Genomic DNA, 20093 nt, shown 5'->3' with positions numbered 1-20093 from the left:
CTATTCAACGCAAGCAAGGTAGAGATGTGTATCGTAGCTCATTCCATTCCAAATGGTATTATCTATATTTATATCTAGTCCAACTGACATCGTCGTAACTATGCATAGTATCGGCCCCCGGCTGCTTAGTACCGATCCTCCCTAACCTTCCCCCGATTCCGTAGAACATCATACTCAATCCACCGAACAGTCGGCACGGCACCCTCAGGAAGCAGTCGTCCCGGGTTCATAACATGGCACCCCTCATACGTCATGCAGAAAGGACTAGCCTCGGCATCGGCCAGGATCAGAGCCGTCGGCAACGGATACAGTTGAATAGCAGAAGCATGGTCCCAAAGAACGGGTCTCAATGTCAGCGGGAATGGGGCAAGTGTGCCTTGGTCAAGGACTGTTTTGACCAAGCGGCGCGCCATCGTTGCGGCTGCGGACGACGTGTCGGGTTTGTTGTCGGCAGTTTGGTCGGGCTCGATGGAGACTGTGTCGTTTTCTAGGGCCTCGTGCATGGTTGTGTCGGGCTCGGGCTCGTCTTCGTCTGTCTTGGTGCTTATCGCTGTGCGGCGAAGGCGGCCTGAGATGTCGTCGCGGAAGATGGCTATGTCGTGGACGGGTCCGAACCATGATAGTCGGGCTGGGTTTGAGGTCCAGAGGGCTTCGCCGGGTGCGGAGTTTGAGCTTGAGCTCTGCTGGGACCGATCTAGGTCTGCATTGGCGGTTGTGAAGGCGCGTTTGATTCGGGAGGTGAATAGTTCGGGAATTGGATGGCGGGGGATCGTTGATGCTGCGCCTCCGGAGAAAGCTGCAGCCCAGGGGTCATTGTCGCCGGGGACAAAGACGAATGTTGAGTGTTGGAGGAGAGCTGGGAAGTCGGCTAGCACGACGGCGAGGGAGTCGAAGTATTCCTTGTATTCGATGCTGCCGGCTCGTCCGCCTCCGTTGATGACGGCTGTTTGGACGAAGTTGCCTATCAGGACGAAAGACTGGGGACGCTCGTGGAGTGCGAGATCGTTGTAGGAGCTGAATACTTTGCGCAGGGCATCGAGGGTTCGCATGTTGTCGAGATTGACTTCGCTCATTACGGCGACTTTCAGTCTCGGCGGCGCTGAGACCTCCGTTTGAGATTCTTCTCGTGAGCCCTGGAGGCATTTTTCTTGAATTCTCCTCATACGAGCACCCTGGGCACGCTCGCTGCCAATTCCTAGGAAGTCGACCCAGCCAAATCCGCCGCTTGAACTGAGTTCTCCGCTGCCTTGGCGGTTGCCGGTTCCGAGGGAGATGTCCCTTCTCTCACATGGAGGGCCGCAAATCGATACTCCGACAAAGTGACCGCCGATGGAGCCGCCGACGCCGGTGTTGCCGCCTAGGACGGATCCCTTGATCATTTCTTCTTCTTCGTAGATACCGTCGACTAGCACGATCATGCCCGGTGCGAACCAAGCGCCGTCTTCTGGGATCATTCGTGCATGGCTTAGGTCGAGAGACACGGTTCCAGTCAAGTCTACCAGTGCTAAATCACCGGTTGGTGATGTTATCAAAAGGCCCAGAAGAAGATGGGATGTCCCACTCCGGCCAAGCAAGTTTGCAATCGGCGTTAACTTGTATGATTGCCCGGCGGCGAGGTTCGACGACGATCGCTGTAGTGAAGGAACACCTGCGATACCCAAAGAACTCTGGAAAGACTCATTGCGAAGTAATCTTTGATAGACCAAGTTATACCTGTCTCTGAAAAGAGAAGTTTTGTGCGATGGGGGTGGGAACAATGTCGGCTTTGACTTGAGGGTCTCAAAATACTTCTTGTCGACGTTGTAGGTCAGGCGGGGGAGATCAAAGGCATCAATTGCCTTGAACCAGTTCCGAGGGTGAATTGATAGCGCGGACTCATCTTCCTCGTTATCGGCGGATCTCGAGGCAAATGAACCTCCTTGGTCGTTGTTGTGGTTCAGATCGATGCGTCCAACATCAGCGCCCACACTCGTAATGCTTCCATTTCTATCTGTCGAGTTGGTTTGTTTACCAGCAACGACTCGTCCGCCACTCATGCTTCCTTCGAGGGTCTGCAGGATAGCTTTGAGGGAGGCACCTTTCCCTTCTTCGACGATAACTCCTCCTCCGGCTCTTTTCCATATTTTCGCAACTTCGTCTAGGACTTTCTCGGCAAGGCCTTCTTCTCGCCAGCCTGAGCCACAGTTTTTACCCACGAATGCGGCCAATGTTTGCAGTGCCGAGGATGAAATGGTTAGGTTATGCTTGCGGGTGAAGGTTCGGAAAGCGACAGGTCGGAGAGTGGAAGGTGGAAGTAGGATAGGAAGAATAGAGGTCTTTGTAGGTGGCGCATTGGATCTGTTCATGCGAAATGGGCGTGCTGGTGTTCCAAATGCCGGTGAAGACGAGGGAATTGGATCTGTATTTCCCATCTTGAAGCGATCCGTATGCCGTGGGGTGGAGGTTGGATCCATTGTGAAGAACGCGCTGTGGCGTGACGGGCGTGAGATATTGATTATTTAGAAGTCCGATCAACTCAATGGTTCCAAAGGTAAAAGGTAAAAGGTAAAAGTTGATCAAGTTGATCACAAAGTCGAGTCGCCAAAGTGGAAGTGGAAGTGGAAGTGGAAAAGGCCAAGACGCGTGACGCGCACGCGAGCGCGACGGAGGTTGCTCTTATCGATTATCGATTACTTTGACCTTCCCTGCCTTTGTTACCTTGACCTACATTTTCATTTCAGTTCTTACTTACCACCACACCTCCCTTCGCCATGACTGAAACAGAAAAGACTAGATCACCAACCCCCGAGGAGCCAACGCGCGCTCAACTGGACGATCTCATCGCCCGCGCCGCCGCCAAAGATGCCTCCAAAGATCACAACGCCGCTTCAGAGCTCTACTCACAAGCCACCGAGCTCCAAGCCGCGCTGAACGGGGAATTGTCGCTCGAGAATGCCGATCTCCTCTACGCTTACGGTAAATCGCTATACAATGTTGCCGTCAGCAACAGCGACGTGCTCGGTTCCAAGGCCGCTGGCGAGCCTGCTCAAGGCCAATCGAAAAATACTTCGTCGGCCAAATCAGCGCCCAAGAGCGAGGGCTTGATCAAAGACGCGATCTCAAACAGCGCCAAAACAACGGATGAGAAGACAAAGTCTGAGCCGGCACAATCGAAGCCGCTTTTCCAATTCTCTGGTGATGATAATTTTGTCGACTCGGATGAGGAGGAGGAGGACGCAGAACAAGGAGAAGAGGAGGACGAAGACGATGATGATTTCGCCAATGCCTTTGAGGTCCTGGATCTTGCGCGCATTCTTTATCTCAAGAAGCTGGAAGCTGCAGAGGAGAACGATACTAGCAAGGGCAAAGGCAAAGGCCACTCTACCGACTTGCCAGACGACCTAAAACACATCAAGGAACGCCTTGCGGATACCTATGACCTCCAAGCGGAAATTTCTTTAGAGGCCGAGCGATTCTCCGATGCGGTGACGGATTTACGCACCGCGCTTGAACTCCGCAATGCCTTGGTCCCCTTCGAGGATCCCTCTGTCGCGGAATGCCACTATAAACTGTCTCTTGCGCTCGAGTTTGCCTCTGCGCAACAACCGGGCGATGAGGAGGAAGAGCAGCAACCAAAGACCATTGACGAGGGAATGCGCAAAGAAGCCGCGACTCATATGGAGCGTGCGATCGAGAGCTGCAAGGTCCGTATGAGACGGGAAGAGCAGGAGCTGGAAGCGGCCACGGATATGGAAGAGGATAAGGTTACTGCCGCGAAACGGAAGATTGCGAATGTCAAGGAGATTGTCGCTGATATGGAGCAAAGAGTGAGTCCCACCCTACTCCTGGGGATTATTCGTGATCCATTTTTATACGTTTATACTAACAAATCTCGCAGCTAATTGATCTCCACCGATCCCCCGTGTCCCTCGAGCAAGAAGACCAAGGGAACGAAGCCATGCTCAAAGGCATCCTTGGCCAAATCGTTGGCCAATCGGCGACAGATCAGAAAGCGAAGCTGGACGCTGTGAGCAAGGGCGCAACAGATCTTTCCTCCCTGGTTCGCCGGAAGCCTGCTGCTAGCCAACCCTCCCAACAAGGATCGAAACGCCCGGCTGTTGATGATGCTGAGACGGAAGAAGACTCGAAGCGCGCGAAGGTGGAAGACGCATAAAGCTCAGTTTCGGTGCCTGTCTCATGGGGGTTTTTTGGGTTTTCTCGAGCGTTCTAGGATCAAGTTTTATCTACTTTTTTTTCACATTTTGATTATTTATCAAGCTCATAAAATATTCATTTCAGTCTGATTCTTCACAAATCAAAAGCCTCCAGTATAGCTTTAGCCTTTGCCAAAGTGTGCAAGTATCGTATGTTGTACCTAATTAATTGCATATTAAATGTTGAATGAGAAACAAGGGATGCGCATCGCTGATAGAGTGAGGCGGGCATGGGGGGGGCATGGGGTATCATATTGCGGGGGCCACATAAAAGACGAACAAAAAGAAAAAAGATAAAGAAAAATCGTAATCAATCATCACTTGAGACGAAAGCTCCTTGAGCACTGGGCATCCTTCAACACACCCTCACGAAATGCCAAACACGGTAGGTTTCCGCTCAACCTTCCGGCTCCTCCTCCGACTAGCCAGACCAGAACTCCAAATCCCAGCAAACAAATCCTCACACTCATCTTCATCCTGGCTATCAAACTCGACTTCTGCACGCACGGCCTCCCCTCCTTGTCTTTCCGGCGATGCAGTATCACCGGGTCCGTCTGGCGGCGACTCCCAGCAAGACGTAGCCATAGTCTTCTTTGTCTCTAGAATAAATTTCCCCACTTTATACCGCTGCGACTCGTCCTCGGCCGCAACGTATTTCCAGCCTAGAACACTGCCGCAGAAGGCGCAGCAGACGTCGCTGACTGTGTGTGCGCCTGTGACTAGTTGGCGAGGGACGGGCCGTTGGAGGAGGGTGTTGGGCAGCGAGGCTGTGGCCGATGACGATGCACTAACTGATACGGCGGGCACGGCACCGGATAGTCCTGATGCGGAGCCAGAAACGAGATATGCGCGTCCGTGCCTGCCTGTGAAGCCCTTGCTTATTATTTGGGAGGTTAGGCAGATGTGGACGGTGCATTCAGAGCAGCGGAGGTAGGAGGCATGGCCGTTTAGGTATTTGTCGGTGTGGGGGGGAGTTGGGGGAGGAGCTTGAGCTTGGGGAGCTTGTTGGGGGAAGGGGGGCTGGGGACTGGTTTCGAAGCTGGGAGGGGAGGAGGAAGCGTGGGAATAGAAGGCTTTTTTTGCTCGCTTCTTTCGACATCGTGGGCTGATGAGGAGAAAGTAAAGAGACAGTGAATGTCAAGTCTCCCAAGGATGGACTGGGCGTCATACTTCCCTTTTGGAAAGTCCCCGCTGATCTACTGATCGCTTATCTTATCGCCCGTCTATAAAATTGGATGGTCCCATCTCCCAGTTTGGGTTTGGGGTATACCTTGTGTTGAATAAGGATATGAGGAACTCGGGAAAGGTTTCATTGTTACACAGCTTGAAGAAATCATGATGCTGTAGAATAATCATCCGAGTAGGCAAGTCACCCGCCACAGCCAGCGCTATTAGTACGGAAGCCGGGTAGAGTACAGTTTTATGTTGATTATCGACTCGGGTTTAAACAAATTAAGTACTTAGGTATCAAGGAATGATACCTATTCAAATCAACTCTGATTCAAAAAATATTACGCAACATAGCATAAATAAAAGTAGTGTATAGGTAGCCGCAATAGAACTACTCTCTTTAAGTGAGGCTGACTACCTGCAGGCGAGCCGAGCTGTCCACGTCAATTGGTCAACTCCTGGAAGCCCCCCCTCTCATTTGAAAATATCACCCCCCCATGGGCACAACAGTTGCTCGCCTTCTTTATTGATCCCAGTCTACTAGGCCTTGAAACGCAGTAACGGTGACTTGGCCTGCTTTCATTGTGACACAGACCCCGCATCACAACCAGATCTCCAATGACACACCCTTCCTTCCGGCACGAAGATTACACGGTGGGATGGGTATGCGCCCTCCCGATTGAGTTGGCTGCTTCGCGGAAGATGTTGGATGAGAGGCATCCAGATCTCCCTCGGAATAACGATGTCGATAGCAATCTTTATACGTTGGGCCGTATAAGTCAGCATAATATTGTCATGGCATGCCTTCCTAAAGGCTTGCCAGGAACCACCTCAGCTGCTACGGTTGCGATTCAAATGAAGTCGGCGTTTCCTTCCATCCGTTTTGGCTTGATGGTGGGCATTGGAGGTGGAGTTCCTAGTGCCAGTTTCGATATCCGACTCGGCGATGTTGTCGTCAGCCAGCCGCATATGGGCCATGGCGGAGTGGTGCAATATGATTTTGGAAAGACAAGACCAAATGAGTTCGAGCGAACGGGTTTTCTTAACTGTCCTCCCACCGTTCTACTTAATACGATTTCAGTCGTACACGCCAACCATCTTACTGGGGAAAGTCGGCTTGCCGAATTTCTATCATGCCTCAGCAACCTGCCAGTATTCGCTCCTCCTCACTCAGAGCCTGATGATTTGTTTATGGCGAGCTATCATCACAGCTATGGAGAGACTTGCGGTGAGTGTAGCAAGAGGATGTTAGTAATGCGGCCCTCTCGGGCTGAAGATACTGTCGTCCATTTCGGAACAATAGCATCTGGCAATCAAGTAATGAGAGACGGAGTTGTTCGCGACAAACTCAGCTCACAGCTCGGAGGCGTTCTTTGTTTCGAAATGGAAGCGGCTGGATTGATGCATGAGTTTCCATGCCTTAACATTCGAGGTATCAGCGATTATGCCGACTCGCACAAAAACAAGAAATGGCAAGGCTATGCAGCAGCGACGGCCGCTGCCTGTGCCAAAGATATTTTATCGGTCATACCTGCTCGCGAAATACGGACGACGCCGACTGTCGATGAGGCTATCAGTAGCCACGAGCCCGTTCCTCCTCGTCTCAACAAAAGCTATTCAGAAATGTTCGCGCACGACCAATCCGAATATCACTTCCCGCGCCCCATCACACCCAGCGTGCCAGCTATGCACGAGAAGTGTTTGGATTGTGGCGTGCGTTTCAATATTCGGAATAAAGGTGTTCTTACCCGAAATATAGAAAATCAACATTACCCTCAGTTCGAGCACACCTGTCCAAAAGCCGGATGCGGCATGAAGCACGGCCGCGTATATGTATAATAAGGGCCACATACGAGTTCATCCAGGAATAAATCCCGAAAGCTTTGTGACGACAGAGCTTCCTTGCCCCATGGAATGCGCCTACTGCCGATTGTCCATCAATAACTGGGATGAGTTTTATACATGTATACTTTCGCATTATGGAAAATCGCAACTTGAACCCTAGAGTTCAAGTTCAAGTTGTTTTTAAAAGTAACACAGTCGAACATGTCCAAGATACTAGGGATAGCCCATTATTTACTAGTATACCCGCCTCAGAAAGGCGAGCCCAAAGCCGTTGATACAACCAATCGCAACTCTGTCAATTGCCTGATAGATAAAAAAACTACCTAACACGTACTTCTTCATCACTTCAATAATAGTTTGCCATCTCAAAATTGTTTCAAGTGAAGAAGATTGCCCGCATTAATATTTAGCCAAAAATTTAATAATGACTGGGTCCGCATTGGAACGCGTATATCTTCTTTCCAACCTGGTGGGACATGAAAGAGTACTAATACTATGACTTGAATGCGGCAACCATCCGATCGGTCACGCAAGCTGGTACTATACGCCAGAATATTTCATGCGTACGTTTTACACATAGTGTGGTTTGCGATTCTGGAGAGATTTACCATTTCAAATAGCTAGGGCCGTAAAAGAAATGTTTGTTTCTGAAGCTATGGATAAGTATATCACGACCTAGGTACCCAACTCAAAATTATTAGGTAAGAGTATAGTATTTACTATCTGGGTCGTCGAATTATGATTAGCTAGGTAGTAGTACTTGAACTAAATGTGCTGAAAGTTAGGCTTTTTTATGCTAACATAGATTCAAAATGACAAATGCCGTGGAATAGACTATAGTAAGTTATAGTTACTTATTGACTGTACTGTACTAACGTTTGGGTTTAATAGTTCTCTACTAGTACTAGTCACTAGTAGTATGTAAGGTTCCGTATGAGTGTTTGAGGTCTCGGACTGTAAAATACCCGATATCAAGCGGCTGCAAAAGATACAGGCTGGCATAGAAACCTCTGAACCGATAAATAGAATCTTATTATTGGACTAATATTGATAAAATTGCGGTATTACCTAGGTAAGTGATTACCATGGCCGTCTAGGACTAGCGGTCGATATTGACCAAGTGTACGGGAATCCGTTGATGAATAAATACTCCTTGAAGTCCTCGAAGGCCTATTTCATCAATTACCCACCTATTTTCACTAAGTTCGAAACGCCAGTCAGGCGGAAGATGTATCTCTGGAACACGGCAAAAATAAAGAAGAGAAAAGAGCTTATTAAAGTATCCGATGCTAAGTCAAAGCCATTATCGCTGATAACCTCGGCTTTCAAAACAATTTCGAAAAAAAGAAAGAAAAGCGTACAAAAAGAAAATAAAACATAAAAAGAACTCCAGAAGCTAAAACGCATGAACAATCAAAGCGTCCTAATCGCCAGCGCTCTGAATAAGCGACAGTTGGCGCGCGCGAGGGCAAGCGAGCGAATGCGAAACCACCCTTCATCGCTGCGCGAACGGCTATACTTCTGCCGCTAGGAAAAGCCACTTCGGGCTAAGGAATGGACCCGAGGCGCCGGCCGTAGACCACGGCTCGAGGGTTGTCAGGTTGAATCCACACCATCCTAGGCTGCGGACGAGTTCCATTTCGTTTGTGTGTTGTGTACGTTTTACGCAGGCGACGATCTGTGAGCAGTCGAATGCTTCTACTCCTGCGAGTTCGAAGAGGGCAATTAACCTGTAAGATTGATATTAGTATCAGAACAGACCCTGTGAAGGCACATAGAACGATGACTCATGCGACGCATGAGTGGAATTGCAGGATGCAAGAGATTCTTCGCTTACCCAGACTTAAGGCCGTGGCCCATAGCGCCGTCCTCAAAGAATACGAAGAACGTTCGCTCGCCGTTCATATCTGCCACAAAGCCGCGATAGATGGCGTCGCCGGCGTAGTCCCAAACTTCCACCCACTTTTGGATTCGATCTCGGTCATGTCCGAACTCTGGCTGAATGTTCTGAAACGCACCCATTCCCAGTGACTCCTGTTCTGCGCCAATCCCCTCACCAAGGAAAGTCGCGGAAAGTGTGTCACAGAAGAGTCTCTCACACTCTTCCGGAATAGTATGCATCGCCTCTCCCTTGTACTCGGCCCGGTAATTGCCGGGCCAGGAGATGCGTTCCGCACTCGGGGCGGGACGCTCGGGGAGAGGGCTTCTCATGGAGGTTTTAGTCCCTGAGGGGACCTCAGGGACACCACTGTGCTCCTGTTGGGAAGGGTCAGTATGGACGGCAGAGGCGGGGGATGCGAGATATTGTGTGCTAGCTCAGGGGCACAGGGTGTAGGAGACGTACCGGCGCCCAGCGTAGTGCAGTAGTGGAAGCCATGGACCTTGGAGGTAGAGGAGTCAACGGAATAGCAGCTGGCGAGAGCGGTGGATTCTTGGTCGAGAAATCGGGTCATTTGATTGTAGTGACTACTACTATGACTACTCATGTAATTCGCCATAGCTGATTTGGACTAGTAATCTTGGAGAGAGTATTGTGAAGGTTGGGTTGGGGTTCGAAGGTGGTGGATAAGGATATGGATTAAAGACGTGGAGGAATGGAAGATGGGGGATTTTCTCTGGGGGAATGGCGCATCACCTGATCGAGTCCGTGCGGACCAGCGGTCAATTTGGGTTGCCATTGCCACTTGGGCAGCTCTTGTCACACTTGATGATGCAGTATTGCATAGTCTTGGTTTTGAATGTGTCAATTCATCTGTTTTAGACTAATTCTAGGGTCGGAGTTTGGTATGTATTTGAATAGGTGCATAATGAGGGAAAGCGCGTGCTTCCGGTGTATAGATCGATCTATCGGGTCGCAGGTGAGTGCATGGAATAGTTACTACCTTACTAAAGTCGGCACTGATAACATAAAGAGCAGTTTCATTTTTTTGGTCTTGGGAGTATCTGAAGTAACTAAGTTATGTTCGTAAAGTGAATCATGCTTCATTGGGCAACTCAGTTAGAAATACATATGGGTTTGAAAAATGCATGGGAACGTCCGTGCCGCTGATTGGCGGAAGCACGATGAGAATCAAATGAAGATATCGGAAAAAAAGGGGGACAGAAATAGAATGAAGAAGAAAGAGAAGAAAGAAGAAAAATCACAACGCTCTAAAAGAAAAAAAGAAAAGTAAATGAGAAGGGATGCCTGTACAGGGTGCATCCAAACCAACGCCAAACCATTACCCGTATCAGATCGCTAGCAATCTAAGGCTCAGCTCACATCAGAGTTCTCGGTAATCACTCGGTCTCACTCTGCGATTTCTCGCTTGGTGACGCTGAGGATTCACCGGCTGTCGGAAATAAGCTGAGTCCTCTTGGTGTGAATAAGGTCCACCGAACGTAGTCCGTTGCTGGTTAGAGAAATTGCCCATATTCGGACCCGGGAATCCACCATTCGGCATCGGGGGCATTTGGCCCATGGGAGGGAATCCCATGCCCATGGACGGATCGCCATTGAACATGTTAGGAAACCCGTTCGATTGATCGCCAAACATGCCAGGTTGGTTGAAGGGCATGTTGGGCATATTGGGCATGTTCCAGCCACCAGGACCCATAGTAGGAAATCCGTTGGCCATGGGCATCGGGTTCATGAAACCCATTGCGTTGTTTCCGAAGCCGGGATCTGTAAATGGGGGCATCATGCCTGGTGCCGCGAATGGTAACTGCTGGCCGTTGAATGGGGGAATTGCAGCTCCGGCTGGGTTATCCTGGGCATTGCCATCAGCGCTGGCACTGGATTGATCGGTCGGGTTTTCGCTGCGTGGTTTCTTGGCCGCAGTGTCGGAGTTGCCATTTGCATTTGCCGATTCTGGAGTGAGATCGTTTTCAGCAGGCCTTTTCTTTGACTGTGTAGATGCAGATGCATCATCCGTCTCAGTTTTAGGAGTAGATTGTTTTTCTTTGCTAGCCGTGGCAGACTCCTTAGTTTCCGCCTCATTAACTGGCACCTCGTCCTGACTAGCAGCAGCTTGCTTTTCCTTTTCTTTCTTAGCCTCAGCCTTTTCCGCCTCGTAGGTTTTGATTTTGGAAACGGCCTCTTCATCAGGAATAAGGTTATCAAGAAGGACGCCCTCTGTAGAGCATCCTGGGCAAACAAAGTCACTTTCAATCAAGGCATTTGAGATACAATCATTGCAATAGGTCCTCTGACAACATGGTGTCTTTGTTGGCTCTAAAAACATCCGCTTGTCAATCGGGCACTCCAGACCTCGAGCTTGCAAGGCCTTGCTCTCCTCCGCGGCGGCAGCCTCAGCGGCAGCCGCCGCCGATGCCTTCACCTTTTCCTGGTAAAGTTCCCAGGCTGCCTTATCAGGCTTCGCGATGACGAAGTCTCCATCGGCATTTACCATGACTCCTGTGTTTCTTGAATCGTCGGTGGATCCATCGGGTGCTAGGGACTCTGGCTTGTCTACCAGGAGCTGGAGAGATCGCGGGATGCCGGTGGATCGCTTGACTCTGTACTTGCCGTCGAACTTGGGATCGTCGTTTGTCGGGCAAGCCTGGATCCAATGACCTAAAATGGAAAAAAAGAGATTAGCTTGAGATCGAGGGTGGAAGGGGATCCGGAGGTTGATGAACAAACCTTTCTCTCGGCAACGATAGCACAGGTAGCCAGGAGGAGGAAGGTGATCGGGGACATTGACGGGTTTGCCTCGACCGCGTCCAAATGGAACAGGGGTTGCACTGAATCGGGGTGTTAGTAATTTTGACAAGGAAAGAATGTGGATAGGCAAACACGGAAACTCACTTGGCCATTTCTTGCTGTTGTTCCTTCCATTGGCTGGCCTGCAGGTTCATGAGCGCATTGATCTTTTCCTCTTCCGTTTGTGCATTGTTTAGTTCTAAGACGTTATTGTTGACGGCACGAGCACCTCCAGGCGCAGTGCGGGTCATTGACGGCTCGATGCGAGACGCATTGCGAGCATTGACGGGCATTTTGCCGGAGACATATCGAGCGGCGCCACCTTTGCCGGGCCGAGCTGCAGGCAATCGGCGGGCAATCACCGAGGTTGATCGTGGAATAATTGTCGTATCATCGTCATACCCTACTGTATGTTAGAAAGCTGCTGGGAGGACAAGTCAAGTTCTCGGGGGTTTGGGGATTCCCATCGGCCTACCTTCTCCGGTGTCCTCGTTGTAGATAGAGAGTTCGAAGTCAGATCCGTCACCCAATCTACTTTGGCTGATAATCTCTCGCTTGAGTTCAAAAACGGAAATACCAGTACCGTCAAAGGTAACCCGCGAAGGCTCCTTTTGGGACTTGAATTTGAAATGAACGGACGATGACATTGTATTGAGCTGTGTGTGCGCAGCAAGTACTTTGGGTCTGGAAAAAAGATGGAGACCGAAGATGAAAGGCGCAACACAATCACAGGAGTACAGACGAGAAAGAAGAAAGGAAGAGGTAGAAGCAGGGAAAGAAGATGGTCAATTGAAAGGTGAGGTGAGGGGAAGAGGGGGGTGGGGGAGCGAAGCACGAGCAAGATATTAAGAGCAGCACAGTAAGTTGATTCCTGGATAGTCACTGGGGCCTATCACTGGAGATATCTCTTCAGGGATGGTAGATTGTTGGGAGAATATCTCTCTCTCTCTCTCTCTCTTGGATGATGGAAGGTGAGAGCTCAAACTGCATATGATTCAAGACAGATGGAAAATACAAATGCCGAAAGTGAAAAAGAAAGAAAGAAACCGTCGCTGACACTGAAACAGGGCGCGGCGAGTGAACCAGTTCCTTTATAACTCGCAGAACCACCTCCTTTGCCTAAAGTGAGACCGGTTATCCGCCCTCGCGGTCGGGAACCCTGTCAAAAGAGAATCGAGATCGGTCCGAAACCAGGACGTAAGATGCTGCTTAGTAGAATGTGAATTCGCTTGCCGGGTGATAAGGAAAGGGGAATTGGATGTGCGATGTCGAGTACGTTTGGAGGGGAGGGTGGGCGGTGGTGGTGAAGGGTTGAGGTTGGAGGTTGGAGGTTGGAGGTCGGAGAAGTGCCGCCGTCGCCACTTTGCATGAATTAGTCACGTGTGATGCCCCACTCGGCGAGATTTTAGCTGCTTCCGGTGGTTTGTCATCCTTCGAGACCGGATGCCTCGATTTCATTCCATGCCCCTAGAATTACCGTTGGATGGTTCTAATCGATTCATTTTGTAATATAGTCGCAATTACTCACTCCTTAGAGTACTACATATTTACATATATATACGATATCTACAATGTTATGGACATCCATGGATCGCATTGAGTGGTCGCGTGACTCACCGCCTAGAGCGTCGCTATGTACCTACCTAGGTAGGTATACGGGACTACAAGCAAGTATCAATTGATTTCAAGTAAATCACATTCCATTCATTTCATGATATCTATAAAGTTGAAAGATTCTACCAACAATCAAACCAGCTCTCATTTTACCGATTTAAATTGTCGCCTCAAATTGACGGACGAGGAATCCTCCCTCTTGGAGGTGATCCTTGACCTGGCTGACGGTGTATTCACCTCGGTGGAACTATTATCCAAATGTTAGCAATTTGTCTTCTTTGCGGAGTATATCTTACGGAGTATATCTACTTACCATACCAGCACCCAACGCAGCATCGGTAGTCGTCTTGCTAAAGACCTCAGCAAAGTGAGCCGGCAGGCCAGCACCACTAGAGGCAATGACAGGGATCTTGATAGAGGCCTTGACATCATTAATCAATTCCAGATCAAAGCCGCTGTTACTACCATCCTTATCGATGCAGTTCAGCAAGATCTCGCCAGCACCCATGGCCTCGACGGCCTGCACCAGTTCGCGTACATCCATGTCGCGAGTCTCACGGCCGCCCTTGACGGTACATTGATACCAGCAGTAGCTTTGACCGGCTTCGTTGGGGTGGGCGGTTTTCAAGGTGTGGTGGTGGGTGTCTTCGGGCTTATCGACGTAGACTCGCTTGGGATCAATGCTGACCACGACAGCTTGCTTGCCGTATGCGTTTGAGATGGATTCGATGGCAGTAGTGCCGCTCAGCTTCTTGCCAGCGGCGTAGTATTCCTCCGCAGCGAAAACGGCGTCAGAGCCGATGCTGACCTTGTCAGCGCCGGACTTGAAGTACATTGTCGCCACGTCCAGTGCTGGGACGTGAGTGCCGTCAGTGTCGACTGTGTCCTTGATGCCGCCGCCAATAGTCAACGGGACGAAAACTGTCTCCGATGCCCGGCGCAGAATCTCAAGCATGGGTGTATCGACCAGCGGGCAGTTGCGGAAAGAAGTAATGTTCAGGATCGTGACTTCGTCGGCTCCTTGTTCGTAGTACTTCTTGACCATATCGACGGGCTTTCCTAAGTTTCGGACCTGGCCGCCCGCATCGACGCCACTCTTTTCACGCACATCGTATTGATCGCCCTTTGTGACAACCAGGTCGCCGTTGTCGTTGGCTCGCACGTCAAGACAGGCGATGACTCGGCGAGTCAGGCCATCTTCCTTGCTGGCGGCTAATTCTTTCGGGAGAGGGGTGACCTGGTCACCGTTCAAGAATGCGCGGAGAGCCCGTAATCCTGCAACACCACTCTTCTCCGGGTGAAATTGTGTGCCAAAGATATTTCCACGGCTGACCGCGCCGATGAATTCCTCCTCGCCGTAGGTCGCCGTTGCGACAGACCAGCCGTCCTTCTCCAAGACACCCGGCGTGTAGGGCGCCGCGTAGGAGTGAACGTAATAGTATTTGCTGTCCGGTCGCAAGCCAAAGAAGCTTTGATCCTTCGATCCTTCTCCCTGGTTCTTCGCAGAGTTCCATCCGATGTGCGGCACGCTCTTGGTCTTGTCGTCGAACTGTTTGATATGGATGGGGATGACGCCCAGTCCCGGGACGGCAGAATCTTCGTCGGAACCTTGGAAGAGAGCCTGGAGACCAACACAGATACCCATAAAGGGCTTACCGGAGTCGATGTGCTGTTTGATTGGGCCTAGGAAGCCGCCCTTTTCGAGTTGGGAGAGGCAGTGGCCGAAGTGGCCGACACCGGGGAGGATCAATTTCTACCACGAGGAAGGTCAGCGGGAGTTCAGGACTAGGGAGCAAATCGCAAATTGTAGTATATCATCACACTCACGTCCGCATTCTTCACATCCTCCGGGGTCTTAACCCACTCCACTTCATATCCAACCTGGTTGATCGCGTTGACCAGGGAGCGGATGTTCCCCGCAACGTAGTCGAGAAGGTGAACAGTTGGCATGATGAAGGGACCGTTCAACCTGCTAGACCAAGTACTTCAAAAAAGGTGCAGAAAAGTGAGCGGTTTCAATTGAGGCAGGAGGGGATTAAATGCGATGGAGAACCCCTCCAAAATTCACCCGCTGACTCACTCTTTTCTGCCGGGCAGAATAGCAGAAGATGGTGGGGGTGCGGTCGAGAGCTCCACATTTACTCTAAACTAGCTCCAAGGCTATCAGTCATAGTGATCAATCAATTTCTTACATATGTCTCTGATGAAGATTCGTTTATAGATAAGGCGAACAAATGTATATGAATAGAACACGGGGAGAAGGAGATAATACTAATGTTCCCTTTCTAATGCACTTATATTTTTTACTCCGAAATAGTGTTTTGATGCGGTGTTTCTAAATGATGGCTCATTCGCTTGATGCTTGGAGGTAAATCAACCCATTCGAAGGCTGCGATCGATAATCAGTCAGGTTCACATTAATCAAATGTATTGTCTGGACACGGTGCTTACTGGAGTGAATTGCCGTAGACGTACGCCTGCGGACTTAAGAATGGTGGCACTCTGGATTCAACCATGTTAGTACAATAATAACCCCAGACATCTAATATTTCAAGTATATTGCAACCACGTACCGATTCGTCCATGTTGTAACCTTGGGCGTAGACCACCTCGGAGATTCCAACTTGAGCAATCTTGACGGTGCATGTCAAGCACGGACACCTGTAGCCATGACTCATGAGTGATTGGTCCAACAGTGAAGTGACACAGATTAGATTAACTCACGTATCACAGTATAGAATCGCACCCTCTCGAATGCGCTCTCTGCCCGCTTCCAGAAGCGCGTTCTCCTCCGCATGCAGACATAGACAAGTAGAAAGACCAACGCCGCCTCCATCGCCGCGATTACAACGAGGACCTAGGCGTTAATTGATTAGTTGTGGGGAACAAAATTATTCATCGACATGATAGTAGACCTACATCCGCCTTCATTACAGTTCGTCAGATGCCTTGGAGTCCCGTTGTACCCTGTGCTGATGACCCGGCGTTCTCGAACAAGAACGCATCCCACACGCCGCTTCATGCAGTTACTTCGCTGCGCCGCAAGGGACGCGAGCTGCATGAAATATTGATCCCAGTTGGGTCTGAGTCGTTGCTCATCTCCAAGGTCAAGTGTTTGTAGAGACTGGTGGAGTTCTTCGAGTGATGAGGATGAGTTGAATAGGCGAACTTGAGCTCGATCGGTCAGGTAGACACGCCCAATATCCCTCTCATAAAGGTGACGGTCATTCCAGAGAACGAATTTCTCGAGATCTGGCGGGTCGAGTTGTCTTCGCCAGCATCTGTATAGATAAGTTTAGAATAAATTCAAGTTTCCCCCGAGGCAATCAAAGTATAGATGGAGGTTGGAACACCACGAACCGGTCGGAGAATCGCTTCCAGCGGAGGCTCACGGGGGCGTCAACGCTCACGAGTAGGAAGAATGGGCGTAAAATGAAGCGATCGAGGGTTGCGCCATCTGCAATATCTGTGGTAACCCAGCGTTCTTGCCAATGTTTTGTCACGAAATCGAGAAGGGATTCGGGCGTTTGGAAGATGTGTTCGGGCGGCGTGGCACCGGACTTGCTAACTTGGGAAGCTTGGAGTCGTAGATTGTCATCGATATCGTCGGTGATAGTGCGATGCGATGGTTGACTAGCGAGTTCTAAAAGCTGAAAGCCTTGATGCTCAATGAGGTACTCGGCAATTGCATGCTTGCCGGCACAGATGCCTTTTCGGGAAGGGTTGTTAGTTTAGGCCAAGCGATGAGTGTGGCGAAGTGAGACTGTTCTGCTGACCTCCACACAAGCCGATAAGCATTCTTGCGTCAGTATGTAGGACCTTGGAGGGCAGAGGGGAAAAGAGATCTGGTGGGGTGGACACCAGGCAGATCACGCGTCCGCGGCGCCTGATCTTCTCCCGCTTTGGCTGGTTCGCGCTGGGGCCCGATTACATCAACGCCCTTTCCCCACTTCACCCCCCTCATATAGACACCTACATACCCCGACCATACATACCTTAGGGTATATCCACAGCCTGCTGTACCCGCTCAACTTGAACCCAGGGAATCAAAGCCTCTCGGCGATTTTTCCTGCAAGATGCAGTACGCCCCGTTTGCCTCGGATATTGACTTGCCATTCTATACGACGCTTGCTTCTCATAAGATCAACCATGATAAGCTGGACGACTCCGCCCGCCCCGTCCTTGGTCTCTATGAAATCCGTTCTACAGATCCCGATAATGCTTCTTGCCGGATACAGATTCATGGAAATTCCCTTGCTTGCCATGAGTAGGCTGAGACTTGACCTTCCTGGGTTGGCGATCATCATCGCTGATTAGATCAATAGGGCACCCGCCGGTTACTATCGTGCCGAAGGTATGATCAAAAATGTGAATACGATCGAGGATTATCGCAATTTGGATCGGTCACATATGATGACCCAAGCTGGAAGGACGGTAAGGAGAGCCTGTCCCGCTATTTCGATTGATCCCTGCTTCCCTTAACTAATGACACTACTCTAGATCTGGGATGCTATCAATGATGGCACTATCTATTCATGTCCTTCATTGCTTTCATCTTTTGTTATCCTGTCATTTGCAGATCTCAAAAAGTACAAGTTCTCTTATTGGTTTGCTTTCCCTGCTCTCCATTCCGATCCGCCATGGATTCCCGCTCAATCAGCGAGCCCGCAATCCAACACCAACCAGGGCGAGGATCTAAGCACTCTCCAGGGAGAGCATCTGTCTTCAATCGAAAGTAATTCTCTCGTTGAAGCGGTTCAAACCTGGGGCTACAGCGTCGATGACCGACAACGGGGCTTTTTCTTAGCTCGTAAACAAAAGCCAGATTCGAAGGACTCTGTTCAAAACACCTGGCGGATAGCGTCACTATCGGAATACGAGAATGGTTTCTTCAACGGTGCTTCGCCTGAAAGCCGCTATGTTTGTTTTGCAGACCCCTCGAATTATGAAAAGGCTCCGGGCTGGATGCTGCGAAATCTACTGGTCCTGGTTAGAAAACGCTGGGGTCTCAACAAGGTGCAAATTCTCCGATATCGTGATACCCAATCGAAGCGTGATGGGGGCCGAAGCATGGTGTTTTCGCTACAATCCAGTTCTGAGCCAACCAACGAGCAATCGCAGCAGAGCCAACTGCCGAAGATTACTGGCTGGGAGCGCAACCCAGCTGGGAAATTGTCCGGGAGGACTGTAAACTTGGCTGAATATATGGATCCCACAAGGTTCGTTTCGCCTGATTCAAGCAACTCTAGCGGAATATTTTCTTGCTGATTTCCTTACAGACTAGCAGACCAATCAGTCGATCTTAACCTCAAACTGATGAAATGGCGAATAAGTCCCACGCTAAATCTAGAAAAGATCAAGAATACCAAGTGTCTACTGCTGGGCGCAGGGACTCTTGGGAGCTATGTTGCCCGAAACCTATTGGTATGCCTGGTCTCCCCAAAGTCTACCTACACAAACCGATGAAAACTTTCTCTGACAATCTATAAAATTCTAGGGCTGGGGCGTCAAAAAGATCACATTCGTGGATCAAGGCAACGTCTCGTTCTCTAATCCCGTTCGACAGCCCCTCTTCAAATTTACAGATTGCTTGAATGGCGGCGCACCAAAGGCGTCTCGAGCGTCAGAAGCTCTCACGGAGATCTACCCGGGCGTGGAAACTGCCGGCCACGTACTTTCAGTGCCGATGGCAGGTCATCCAATCATTGACGAAAATGCAACTCGTTCAGATTTCGAGACCCTTCGCGCACTCATCGATGAACACGATGCTATCTTCCTGCTCATGGATACACGCGAGTCTCGCTGGCTTCCTACAGTCATGGGAAAGGCGGCCCGGAAAGTCGTTATGAATGCGGCACTCGGATTTGATTCATTCGTAGTAATGCGCCACGGCGTGTCGGCAACGGATGACAGCCCCGCAGAACTCGGATGCTACTTTTGCAACGATGTCATGGCGCCGGCAAACGTAAGATTTTTATTGCGGAAAACTTCGAATCCAATGCATTGCTAACCTATAAATATAGTCTGTCAAGGATCAAACGCTCGATCAGCAATGCACAGTTACCCGGCCCGGCGTCGCGGCCATTGCTTCTGCACTCTTGGTCGAGTTGCTTGTTTCGGTTCTCCAGCACCCAGACGGAGTCACGGCGCCGGCCCCGTTGAAAAAAGATGATGATCGAGGTGATCACCCTCTAGGACTTGTACCGCACCAGATCCGGGGATTCCTCGCGACGTTTGAGAATATCGCCGTGACGGGGAGGAGTTATAATTGCTGTAGTGCGTGCTCGGATCGAGTGACGAAAGCGTACGAAGATCAGGGGTGGGACTTTGTTCGCAGAGCTCTCAATGAGCCTGGGTATGTGGAGGAATTGAGTGGGCTTAAAGAGGTACAGTAGTCCCTTCACCTTCCTTGGTAGTTGTAGACCGTGTCTCCAAAACCCCTTCCCTAACACCAAAGCTAGGTTCACGAGAAGGCCGAAGCAGCACTTGCCGAAGTCGACTGGGACGAGGGCTCTGAGAATGAAGAAATCGAAATTCTCTAGCTGCATCTCATTCGAGCAACCGGGCGGCGCAAGTTGCTGTAGATC

At 50.2% G+C, this 20093-nt stretch overlaps 8 protein-coding genes across 8 annotated transcripts; 3 read left to right on the top strand and 5 right to left on the bottom strand.

The window, feature by feature from the left end:
• Positions 1–125: 125 nt before the first annotated feature.
• On the bottom strand, positions 126–2453 carry N7533_007961 (DNA polymerase epsilon noncatalytic subunit; the record flags this gene model as incomplete). Its single annotated transcript, XM_057104611.1, has 1 exon — positions 126–2453. One exon carries the CDS (start codon positions 2451–2453, stop codon positions 126–128), a length of 2328 nt encoding a protein of 775 aa, XP_056959568.1.
• Positions 2454–2750: 297 nt separating this feature from the next.
• Positions 2751–4153, top strand: N7533_007960 (SHNi-TPR domain-containing protein; the record flags this gene model as incomplete). The annotated part of the gene is made up of 2 exons (XM_057104610.1): positions 2751–3806; positions 3878–4153. 2 exons carry the CDS (start codon positions 2751–2753, stop codon positions 4151–4153), a joined length of 1332 nt encoding a protein of 443 aa, XP_056959567.1.
• A 406-nt stretch (positions 4154–4559) lies between these two features.
• On the bottom strand, positions 4560–5506 carry N7533_007959 (yippee/mis18 family protein; the record flags this gene model as incomplete). Its single annotated transcript, XM_057104609.1, has 2 exons — positions 4560–5194; positions 5491–5506. 2 exons carry the CDS (start codon positions 5504–5506, stop codon positions 4560–4562), a joined length of 651 nt encoding a protein of 216 aa, XP_056959566.1.
• Positions 5507–5981: 475 nt separating this feature from the next.
• On the top strand, positions 5982–7179 carry N7533_007958 (5'-methylthioadenosine/S-adenosylhomocysteine nucleosidase family protein; the record flags this gene model as incomplete). The annotated part of the gene is made up of 2 exons (XM_057104608.1): positions 5982–7076; positions 7123–7179. The coding sequence occupies 2 exons, from the start codon at positions 5982–5984 to the stop codon at positions 7177–7179; spliced, it is 1152 nt and encodes a 383-aa protein (XP_056959565.1).
• Positions 7180–8721: 1542 nt separating this feature from the next.
• On the bottom strand, positions 8722–9585 carry N7533_007957 (ornithine decarboxylase antizyme; the record flags this gene model as incomplete). The annotated part of the gene is made up of 3 exons (XM_057104607.1): positions 8722–8938; positions 9046–9464; positions 9553–9585. 3 exons carry the CDS (start codon positions 9583–9585, stop codon positions 8722–8724), a joined length of 669 nt encoding a protein of 222 aa, XP_056959564.1.
• An 886-nt stretch (positions 9586–10471) lies between these two features.
• N7533_007956 (cleavage polyadenylation factor subunit MPE1) lies at positions 10472–12539 on the bottom strand (the record flags this gene model as incomplete). Its single annotated transcript, XM_057104606.1, has 3 exons — positions 10472–11933; positions 11998–12295; positions 12368–12539. 3 exons carry the CDS (start codon positions 12537–12539, stop codon positions 10472–10474), a joined length of 1932 nt encoding a protein of 643 aa, XP_056959563.1.
• Positions 12540–13663: 1124 nt separating this feature from the next.
• On the bottom strand, positions 13664–17304 carry N7533_007955 (histidine biosynthesis bifunctional protein hisB; the record flags this gene model as incomplete). Its single annotated transcript, XM_057104605.1, has 10 exons — positions 13664–13753; positions 13820–15259; positions 15334–15475; positions 15587–15654; positions 15982–16008; positions 16080–16167; positions 16231–16363; positions 16426–16787; positions 16867–17215; positions 17283–17304. The coding sequence occupies 10 exons, from the start codon at positions 17302–17304 to the stop codon at positions 13664–13666; spliced, it is 2721 nt and encodes a 906-aa protein (XP_056959562.1).
• A 278-nt stretch (positions 17305–17582) lies between these two features.
• On the top strand, positions 17583–20048 carry N7533_007954 (putative autophagy ubiquitin-activating enzyme ApgG; the record flags this gene model as incomplete). The annotated part of the gene is made up of 7 exons (XM_057104604.1): positions 17583–17773; positions 17832–17940; positions 18007–18725; positions 18786–18930; positions 19004–19471; positions 19530–19892; positions 19968–20048. 7 exons carry the CDS (start codon positions 17583–17585, stop codon positions 20046–20048), a joined length of 2076 nt encoding a protein of 691 aa, XP_056959561.1.
• Between the last annotated feature and the right edge of the window lie 45 nt (positions 20049–20093).

Source organism: Penicillium manginii, assembly GCF_028828005.1.
Source record: "Penicillium manginii strain IBT 31320 chromosome Unknown utg000005l:1.0-5665137.0:1.0-5668048.0, whole genome shotgun sequence".
NCBI classification, from domain to species: Eukaryota; Fungi; Ascomycota; class Eurotiomycetes; order Eurotiales; family Aspergillaceae; genus Penicillium; species Penicillium manginii.
The sequence above is the reverse complement of the archived record's forward strand: the minus strand, read 5'-3'. Positions and strand labels throughout refer to the sequence as shown.